The sequence below is a fragment of the Camelus bactrianus genome, chromosome 18 (assembly GCF_048773025.1).
Source record: "Camelus bactrianus isolate YW-2024 breed Bactrian camel chromosome 18, ASM4877302v1, whole genome shotgun sequence".
NCBI classification, from domain to species: Eukaryota; Metazoa; Chordata; class Mammalia; order Artiodactyla; family Camelidae; genus Camelus; species Camelus bactrianus.
In genome coordinates this window covers 27,205,835-27,215,449 of record NC_133556.1, presented here as the reverse complement: position 1 = coordinate 27,215,449, position 9,615 = coordinate 27,205,835, and the positions used below count along the sequence as shown (strand labels likewise).

Below are 9,615 nucleotides of genomic sequence, written 5' to 3'. Positions count from 1 at the left end.
AGAGGGCGGGCCTTGAGCTCGCGGCTCGGGATTGGGTAGCGCGGGCGGAAGGAGGCGATCTTCTAGCCGGAAGAGGAGGGATTCTCCGGCGGCGGCAAATAGCGAAGAGTTGCAACAGTCTTCATGCTGCCCGCGGACTGCTCGCGCCGGTGAGGCCCGCGCCGCAGGAGGGAGCGGGGGCGGGGCGGGAGGGCGCGCGGCCCGAGGCCCGTCGGGTGCTGAGCTGCGGGTGCGTCCCTCCCAGGCTGGTGGCCGAGCTGCGGGATGCCCTGGATTCCTGCGCCCAGCGACAGCGGCAGCTGGAACGGAGCCTGCGAGTCTCCCGGCGACTCCTTAGAGCCTGGTATGCGGACCCCGAAACCACACGACTAGGCCTCTCTAGGACCGTCAGAACCCAAATTAGAGCCCCTGGGCCGGGAGGCCGAGCCCAACGCTCACTTCCGAGTTGCCGGTTGTCAGTGTTCACCCGGCTTTCCCCTGCAGGCCCGGGGACTGCTCCTAGACTAGGCGTCGTGGTTGGGGGGTGGTGTTGGGCCTGGGCCCTGCCTCCTGACCGTGCCACCACGGCTGCCCTGTGTCTTCACAGGGAACCAGCCGAGACCCCAGTTCCGGAGCCAACCCCAGGGCCAGAAACTGATGAAAAGGTTCCGTCTTCAGGTAAACCTCAGCCACCCACCTTCTGCAGGTGCCACCCCTGGTCTGTCTTTTGGAGTGCAGTGGTGAGGGACCCTTTGCGGGAAACAGTGGTGAGGGACCGCTACATGACTTTTAGCTTTCACAGCATGCTCACCCAGTCCCCAAGACCTCAAAGAGCTGGAGCTTCTGACCCAGGTGCTGGAGAAGGCTGTACGGGTGCGAAAAGGCATCTCAAAAGCTGGAGGAGACAAGGACCCCAGTGTGAAGTCTGAGTCCCTTGCCGCTTCCCCTGCCACCAGAGCCTCCACCCGACTCCGGGCCTCAGGCTGGACTGGCAGCCATGCATCAGAAACAAAACACCCCAGGGGCATCCGTCAAACCAGGGTGCCTGCCAAGGACCTCTCTGAGCGCAGGCTTGTCTCAGTGGAGGATCCAACCTGCATGGGGCGAGGGGCCCGAGCTGCCAAGGTGGAACCAAGACACAGGAGCCAACAAATAGTCCCACTGGCTGCTCCTCAGGCCCGAGAAGTTTTTACACTCAAGGATAAGGGGTAGGTCTCCCATACCCTCACTGGGGGAATCGCTGTCTCTACCTGATCAGATCCTGGGCAGCAGTAAGAGTCTGGGTTTGGGGTGATGGGGGGGGAAGGGCATTGAGCTGGAGGTGGGCCAGGAGAACCCCACGATGCCACCCCATGAGGCCCATGACCTGAAACTGGCAGAATGGAACGGTAGGCTGTGGAGGTGCCACGTGGGATGTGCTGGAGCCTGTCCTGCTCTCCTCTGTGGCTGCCCAGTGCCCTGTCCTCTTATCCACCCAGCCCGGGGGTTGCACATGGGCTCTAGAAGGCCTGGGCTCTGCTTTCTCTTCCCTCTGCCAGGCCAGACCTGGAGTGGACTGGCTCCCGTGGTCACTCTGGAAGCCCTGTCTGAGGGGGTGGGTGAGCCTCAAACCTGATGGGGCTGAGTGGGGCCTGCAATCCCCAGAATGAGGCAAGGCTGCTCTGAGCACCGGCTTCCCCGACAGGATCCTGCTGCAGCTGCCCATGGCCTTCAGGAAAGCAGCTTCCCAGAACTCCCGGTGAGGCTGAGCTTGGGGCTAGGTGGGAGTGGAGGGGAGACCAGGGGAGTGTGGAAAGCAGGGAGGCTGAGGCTTGTAAGACTTTTCAAGCAGGTTCTTCTGCTTTATTTGCTAGGTGGCGACACTATCTTAAGAGAGTCAGCCTACTTAGGACTGCTATAGTCATCTTAGACTCAGTGGGCCCAGCTCAGCCTCTCTCAACCTGTGGGACCTTGAGCAAGGCACTTAGTGTTTCTGAGTCCCAATTTGTCTTCCTTGTAGAGGTGACAGTAGTAGTACGAGCTTTATAGAGGTGTTGTAAGGGTTAAATGAGGTGGTGCCTGCAAGTGTTTGTGTTGTGCCAGGTTCAGAGCCAGCACCCATAGCCCTTATCATACATCCTGGTTACAGTCACTGCTGGCCTCTCTCCCCTTCCTTGAATTCTGTCCTAGTACTTCCCAGAATGGGGCAGCTCTGTCCCCTTTTCATGGATGGTGTCTCCTTGGTTCCCTGGGGCCCCTACCCTGGCCCTTGCCTACTTCTCATGGCCCAGCCCAGCTGGTTCAAATAACCACAATGCTCTTTGGTTCCCTCACTGCCATGTGTGCATCCCAGCCTGTGGGCCCAGCTCAGCTCTACACATACCAGTGATTCTGGGGATGCTGCTACCACTGCTAAAAACCATTTCCTCCAGAAAATGCAGACAACCGTATCCTTGCTGGGCTTGCAGGAGCCTGCGATGAGAGTGGGTGGAGGGTTGGGAGGGAGCAGAGGTTCTGGCTCTAAACCTGGTGAGTTTGAGGAGCAACTCTAGGACCTGATCCTTGGGGGAAAGGGCTGGGAGGGGCCTGGCCACGGGGGAATTTCCCTGACCAATGTCCAGTCAGGCTGGCCCAGCTCTAGGCTCAGTCCCGCAGAGGTGGAGGCGGAGGTAGGGCGCCTGCGGAAGGCCTGCTCGCTTCTAAGACTTCGAATGGGGAAGGAACTCACTGCAGGTTAGTGGACCCTGATTTGGGTTTCTGGTGGAAGTGAGGAGGGCTGGGCTCAGGGAGAGCTTCAGGACCAGCACGGACCTGGCCTGCCCTCCCTGACTCATGTAGACCCCAAGGACTGGATGCAGGAGTACCGCTGCCTGCTTACCCTGGAGGGGCTGCAGGCCCTGGTGGGGCAGTGTCTCCACAGGCTGCAGGAGCTGCGTACAGGTGAGACTCCATCCCCACCTCCACCTGTGCTGAAATCTGGTGGGGGGGTCAGAGTCCTCTAGCCACAAGGAAGTGTTGGGACTTTAACAGCAGCCCAGGAGCAGAGGCAGGCAGGCCCTTCCCCATGTCACCCCACTGCATCCTAAGTTCTCACTGGTTGTCCTGTGGAGCTGGCCAAGACAGCTCCCCCGCTCCATTCCCTCTCCCAACACACTAAGAACTTGCTTATTTAGCCAGTTAGGCTTGTGAGACTTAGGTGCTAGCAGATACCTGGTATTGCACAATAGTTATTTATGGACAATAGGGCTTCATCCAGGAGGCAAAGGGAAACTTTGCATCCCATAAAAGGTGAGTGGGGAGGAGGCGCCTAGCCACTGCCCCATGAGGCCTTAGCCCTCTGTCCTTACAGCAGTGGTGGAACAGCAGCTGGGGCCATGGCCTGAGGGGAGACTCCCTAGGGCCTCATCACCCTGTGGAGGAGGAGCAGACACTATCCGGAGCCCCCCATTGCTTCTCTACTCCAGTACCCAGGAGCTGCAGACCCTGGCAGCCCTTAGGCTGCGGGTGGCCATGCTGAACCAGCAGATTCACCTGGAAAAGGTACTTCCAGCGTGGGGAGTAGGTGACTTTGTTAGGGGTGCCCTGGTGAGGACTCCAGGTCTGCAGCCTCGTGAGGACTTGGCCTCGAGAGTCTATCTGTGCTTCTCCCCTCAAGACCCACCAGGGAAGGATGGGAGCCTCTGAGCCCGTGCACGTGCTGAGGGTGCTGGTGCTCTGGGAGGAGGGAAGGGCTGGAGCCTGGTGTGTCGAAGCCTGCTTTAGAATTGCCCCACTCCTCAGGCCTGCCTGTGGGGGCCCTGAGCTAGTTGAGACAGGGCCCTCCTGAGACCTTGGCCCTGTACCACCCTGCAGGTCCTGATGGCTGAACTCCTCCCCCTGGTGAGGGAACAGGAGCCCCTGGGGCCGCCCTGGCTGGCACTGTGCCGGGCTGTGCACAGCCTGCTCTGCGAGGGGGGTGAGCGCTTCCTCACCATCCTCCGAGAAGATGAGCCTGCCGACTGAGCCCTTCCCATGGCCAGGCGGCCAGGCCCGTCCCTCAGCTCCCAGAGCCCTGCAGCAAAGGCAAGCTGATTCTGCCCCCGACCCTGTCTGTCGGGGAGAGCCCCTCTTCCCTAGTCAGAGTTAAGTGAATGGGGATTAAGGGGGTTTTCACTAGTGTAGTGAGCCAGGGGCCCAGAGGTGTCCGTGCCCCCTTGGAAAAGCAGGCTTCTGAGGGTGCAGGGACTACGGCCTGGCTCTCCCTGAGGGGCACAGGGCCTTTGTCACAGCTGCTAAACCTGCTGGTCAGGGCTCGGCTGGGCTCGGCTCGGCCTTCCACAGGCTCAGGAGAACAGAGGCTCGTGCGGGCTTTTCTTAGCTACCTCTGTTTTCTCTTGCTTTGCACTTAAAAGCCACTTGTGTGACATTAAAACTACATTAGGAAGTATATATATATTTAAATCATACCAAGGTTGGACTTGGTGTGTGTTTGTTTTCTTTTTTTTTCTTTTTTTTTTTTTTTACTTACCGAGAATTTATGAAGTGTATTTACCAAGAACAGGCATATTCTTTCTGTAGTGAAAGGAGTGGGCAAGGCCACTCAAGGTGGGCCGCACTGGGGACTCACCTCATGCACTGGCCCTGGCACACCTGAAACCCCTCCCCACAAGTGCCTAGATTTGTACTGGGCACAAAAAAGCCACAAGCCTCTATCATAGTGGGCAGCCATCTCTCCTGGTGCCCGTGCCCACTACCACCTCCTGTGCTGTGCCCGTTGCTAGTGGCTGGTGTGGGCCTTCCACACTGAGCCACCTCCAGGGAAAGGGCCCATCACCTCCTTTGCTCCATTATTACCTCTGAGGCTCCCACCTACCCTGCTGAAGGAATCATTGTTTCCTGGAAGGCAAGAAAGTGTAGAGGTCAAAGTCAGATCGTGGGTTGACATTATAACTTGTCTGCTGCTGTGGGACTTTCAGCAAAATTCTCAATGATTTTGAGCCTCAGTCCCCATTGTCATACTGGGACAGTGGTTATTACCACTGGGGCTGGGGTGAAGATGAATCAAGATGATGTTAGATGCTTCACAGCTCTGGGCCTTGATGGGGGCTGGGAGGCACTGGTGTCACTAACATGAATCTTTACTGAGCACCCGTGTGGGCCAAGCACAACCCGCAGAGCTGGCGCACTAGCTCTTTGTGTGAACATTGATGTGCAAGACCAAGTAACACCCGCTTCCTCCCTGAGAGACTCAGGCCCTGGAGGCAGCTCATTCCCGAGAAGGCCCAGTCTTATGAGAGCCTGATGAAGTGTTCGAGATATGGGGGGATGAACTGGGTGATGCTGAAGTAGCCTTGGGGTGGCCCCATCCTGCAGGAGGCCCTGCTTGTAAAAGTCAGCAGGCCAGAAACCTTGGACATGGAGTCCTAGGTCTTTTGGGCTGCTGGGGACCAGATGACAGACCAAAGTAGGAAACAAAAAACCAGGGCATTCATTGCACTGAGGGGCTTCTGGGGAGTGGAACTCCAGGGTAGGGGAAGCAAGAGAGGGAGGTTACCTGGTGGACAAGCACCTCTTTCTGGCCACTCCATTGCTGCCTCCAGAGCTTATGCTCAGCTGCGGGGATCTGGAGGAACCCTTGATCTCCAGGGCAAATCCCACCACCACCGTGTTACTAGCCACCCCAGAATCAGTTTCCACAGCAGGTGGTCTCCATGACAGTCATTTCCTCCACTAATTCACTTGGTTTATTTTGCATCTTCCCTATTGGGCAGGGATGCTGTCCACCTCCATCCCTAGCTAGGCCCAGCTGGGTGCCCAGAAATTGTTGACTCAATGACCCACCCATCTGAGGCCAGTCCTGGGCACTGGTGGTGTCCTGCGGTCTGCTGTGAGCACCTGGGCCTTCAAGGGCAGGGAGGTGCTGCGGATAGCACGAGGGGAGAGGTCTGAGGAGGCCTCAGCACAGGGCACCCAGGGCAGGAAAGGGAGACCCTCACCTCTGGATTAGCGCCCGCCCACGCGATGCCAGGAGACAGCGGCGAACTCCTCCCACTGGCGTCACCGCATACCTTCCAATCCACTCTGACGTGGCGGGCAAGCTGGGGCTGCAGGGGCGCCCACACCCACCCCGAGCGCAGCCCCAGCGTCGGAGGCATGAGCTCGCAGGAGCCCCCACCCGCGGCCCCTGCCGAGCCCCCGCGGGTCCTACGCGCGCTGCTCTTGGCCACCGGCGGCGCGGGGGGCTCGTGGCCGCGTTGCGTCCTGCCGTTCGGCGCCGTGGCTCTCCTTGCTGGCGCCTCCGCCACGGCCATCACCTTCTCGCTGCGCGGACCCCGCCTGGACCTGGCCCAGAGCGCGTCGCTTGCCTCACTCGGCGCGGGCCTCGGGCTCCTGGCCGCCGCCTTCCTATGCTGGCGCGCTCGGCGGCGGCGGAGGGCCATGCGCGGGGGGCGGCGGGAGCCGGGGACGCCCTGAGCCCGCGCGCCAATCCCTCTGCCCTGCGAGGTCACGGCGAGCCGGCGCCTCCTCCCTTCGGACCTCGTCCAAGCCGGCTGGCGCAGTGCGGCTCGCGGGTCCTGGAAACCTCCCCAGACCCTGTCCCCAAACTGTATCGTTCTGAACCGTTAGGAGGCCTGACCTTTAAGGGGGCTACAAGTCATTTTCCTCCCCTCCCCAGACTCGGCTCTCCCCTTCTCGCGCCCCTCCTCCACACAGTGTTGCTTTTCGGCGTTTCGCTTGGCGCGCAGAGCGGGGCTGGCGGCAGTATGCGCGGCACAGGGGCCCTGCCGGGTGTGCAGGGTGCGGGGCGGCAGCTGGCCGAGGACTTGACTTGGCCACCTTCCTCGGGACGAGGCGCCCTTCCCGAGCTGTGTCTTCCCCGCTGGGGTGGAAGCCTCTCGAGGCATAATAGGCACTCAATAAATGTTTGTGCTTTATGTGAACAAGTGGTGGCTTGCGTCTGATGAACAGTGGGATCCTGGGCTAGGCCTGGAGTATTTGATCAGTTGGTCTTTTAAGGGAAAGACCCCAGCCCCCTGAGGTTTGAGACTGTCAGGGTCCCTCGTTTCGTTTTCTCCCAGATAGGTTCCCTGAGCCCCAAAGCCAGCAACTATCACTCCAAATGGGGGCGAGGATGGGGGTAGGGGGACTGCCACCTGAAGAGTTGCAGGTGGGGACCTGGAGGTGGAGCCTCTCCTAAGGTGCCAAGAGTGGGCAGGGCCTGCAGAGAACTGTGAGGTGTGAGAGGCTCTATTTAGGGGCCGGAGCCAGATGGCTGAGTCCACAAGAAGAAATGATCCTGGGTTGGGTGCTGTGGGGAAGGCCCCCTCATAACTCCTATCACACCATCTGCCAGGGCTGCACCAGGGACCAGAAGAGAATGCATACCCTAGGGCCGTTCCAGGGAAGAGGCTGGGCTGCCTGCAGCCTCCTCCCTGGGGAGCTAGTAGTGCCAGCTGGCCCTGATCAACACTGCAGGCTAAGCCCTGGGGACCTTATACCCACACTAGAAGCCACCAGATGTTTTGCAGACCCTAACCCCAACTCATGAGGAGGCTGGGCCATACACAAAACCTGCAGTGCTGGGCAGGGAGAGCTGCTCCCTGCTTTCCTCCTTCCTGGAAGGACTCCTGAAGTCCAGATAGCCACAGTTTTGCTGGAGGTTTGTCTCAGGCCCTGGGGAACCACTGTGTTGGGCCTGTGCATTTCTCCCCACTGTGGCCACCTCCTTGCTTCTAACAATCCCAGAAGGATTTATCACATCCCTCACTCTCCCACTAGGGCTCCTCCCATCCCAGCGAGTTTTGAGGCTGATGATCAGAAAAACCTTGAAGAGGATGGTTGGAAAAGTGTTGTTTCTGAACCTCACCCATCCCAGAGCAGAACTGTGTGCCCTGTCAGCTCCCTCACTCATGCATGGCTGTTTGTTACAAGGGGCTTAATCTCTTCATCGAGAAGTTGAGGGACAGGTCCCTGTGGCACCTGCTTTCTGGGGCATGGGGCACCCTTGGCCTTCCTGTTGTTGTTAGAGGTGAAGGGAGAGGCTAGCAGCCCCTCTGGCCCTCCTGTCTCAGTCCTTCTAAAGTCTCCTGTCATCCCATCAGTCCCTTCACCCCACCCACCCTACCCGCCCTGCTGAATGTGTGCTATTCAGGCCTGGGAAAGGGCCTTGACCAGAGGGTGACTGTCTTCCCCCACCATCCAGTCTTCCCGCTGCTCTTTTTCTAAAGTCAAGCCCTCCTGCATCCTCCTCTTCTTCAGTATACCCTGGGAGGTTTCAGTGCCCTCCTGTCCCTCCTCTCCTAAACAGCACAAGGATTCTTCTCTCCATCCTCTTCTTGTCCATCCCTGCACTATCTCTGACCCAGCCCCCGCCTACACAGACACCCATGTGGTGTCCTCCACTTGCTGCTGGGCTGGGCCTGGCCTGGGGTCAGCCTCCCATCTGAAACTTCAGGCCTCAGAGCTGCTCCCAGGTAGGATGTATTCCTGTATTCCCTGCCCCCACTGCATGGGGCTGACCCTTCCTGAAATACTTGGCTCCCTCCATCAAGGACCTAAACGTCATGGGGAAGGGGTCTTTCTGTCCAGAGCAACTTCTGGCCCCTCTTGCCTGGGGCCATTCTTAGTTGCAGCTGCCTCACCCCCAGATGGTGCTCAGGCTACCCAGCTGGACTGTTTCCCTGCCCAAACCTGCTAGTATGTGGCTGGGACTCAGGAGTTCTAGCACTGAACTGTCTGTGACTCGGCCCTCCCCATGGATCAAACCCGACTCCCTACCTGTCACAGGAGGTCCTCAACAGCTGACCAAGGCCCTGAACCCCAAAAGGCCCTGTCACCTAGTGGGCTATACCTGCCCCCCACCCCAACATACACACACACATACATGCACAGCTCCAGCTTCCTCCCTGCCAGCTTTAATGCCTATCATGGTGATGCAAGTAGACACTCAGAGACCCAGGGGTGGTTTGGGACAAGAGTTTGGCCTGATCCCGGTGGGGAATGCCAGCTTCATCACTTAGGTGAGCTCAGGCCAGTCCTGGGGTGCAGTCCTTCCTGAACATGAGGCAGGAGGGACCCAAGTGAGCTCCCTGGCTACATCCGATACCTATGTAGCTAATGATATCCCAACAGCTTGGCAAAGTTGAATTATAGGCATCTGGCTGATGAGGAAACTGAGGCTTGGGCAAGTTAAGGAATCTAAACCACACAACTAGAAATTGGAGCAGCTTGGATTCAAAATCAGACCTGGCCCCAATCCTGGGTTCTTTCTACTAGAGCAGACTGCTGCCTTGGGGATACCCCAAAACCACCAGCCGGGATTGTCCTCCTTTGCCCTGAATGTGCCCTGTAGGGATGGGGGTGGGGGGAGCATCTGGGCCCCAGTCTTCAGATGCAGGGCCCAGCCTGCCTGAGGGAGGAGGCAGCCAGACCCCCGCCCAGCACGTGGCACAACCCCAGGAGCAGTCAAAGCCTGGCTGTAGGCCGGGGGCCGACTGGGTGGTCCCCCATGGGCTGCGTGGCTGAGCCACCCCTCCAACCCCTCCCGCCAGCACATTCCTGGCTCCCCAGCCCCTCCCCCGACTCCAGGGCCTCCCAGCCCCCTCCCCCGCTGGCCCAGCCAGTGTCTGAATCTGCTTCTGATTCCGGCTCTGCCGACGAGGCCCCCTCCCCTCCCCT

At 59.2% G+C, this 9,615-nt stretch overlaps 1 protein-coding gene across 3 annotated transcripts; it reads left to right on the top strand.

Moving 5' to 3' along the window:
• The first annotated feature begins 54 nt into the window (after positions 1-54).
• On the top strand, positions 55-4,606 carry TEDC2 (tubulin epsilon and delta complex 2). Of its 3 annotated transcripts, none has more exons than XM_074346490.1 (10): positions 55-149; positions 245-343; positions 587-657; positions 782-1,187; positions 1,664-1,717; positions 2,312-2,405; positions 2,580-2,691; positions 2,797-2,898; positions 3,308-3,498; positions 3,811-4,606. In XM_074346490.1, the coding sequence occupies exons 1-10, from the start codon at positions 124-126 to the stop codon at positions 3,958-3,960; spliced, it is 1,305 nt and encodes a 434-aa protein (XP_074202591.1). In that variant the 5' UTR covers positions 55-123; the 3' UTR covers positions 3,961-4,606. The 3 variants fall into 3 exon arrangements, with proteins under 3 accessions (XP_074202591.1, XP_074202590.1, XP_010948168.2); XM_074346489.1 differs by having other exon boundaries at positions 773-1,187; positions 3,311-3,498; XM_010949866.3 differs by having other exon boundaries at positions 773-1,187.
• Positions 4,607-9,615: the final 5,009 nt, after the last annotated feature.

Excerpts from the sequence above, each read along its gene's own strand:
- TEDC2 (XM_010949866.3), top strand. The coding sequence starts at position 124 with ATGCTGCCCGCGGACTGCTCGCGCCG. Across the intron at positions 1,188-1,663 it reads TTTACACTCAAGGATAAGGG|GATCCTGCTGCAGCTGCCCA; the intron begins GTAGGTCTCCCA and ends CTTCCCCGACAG. Across the intron at positions 2,692-2,796 it reads GGGGAAGGAACTCACTGCAG|ACCCCAAGGACTGGATGCAG; the intron begins GTTAGTGGACCC and ends TGACTCATGTAG.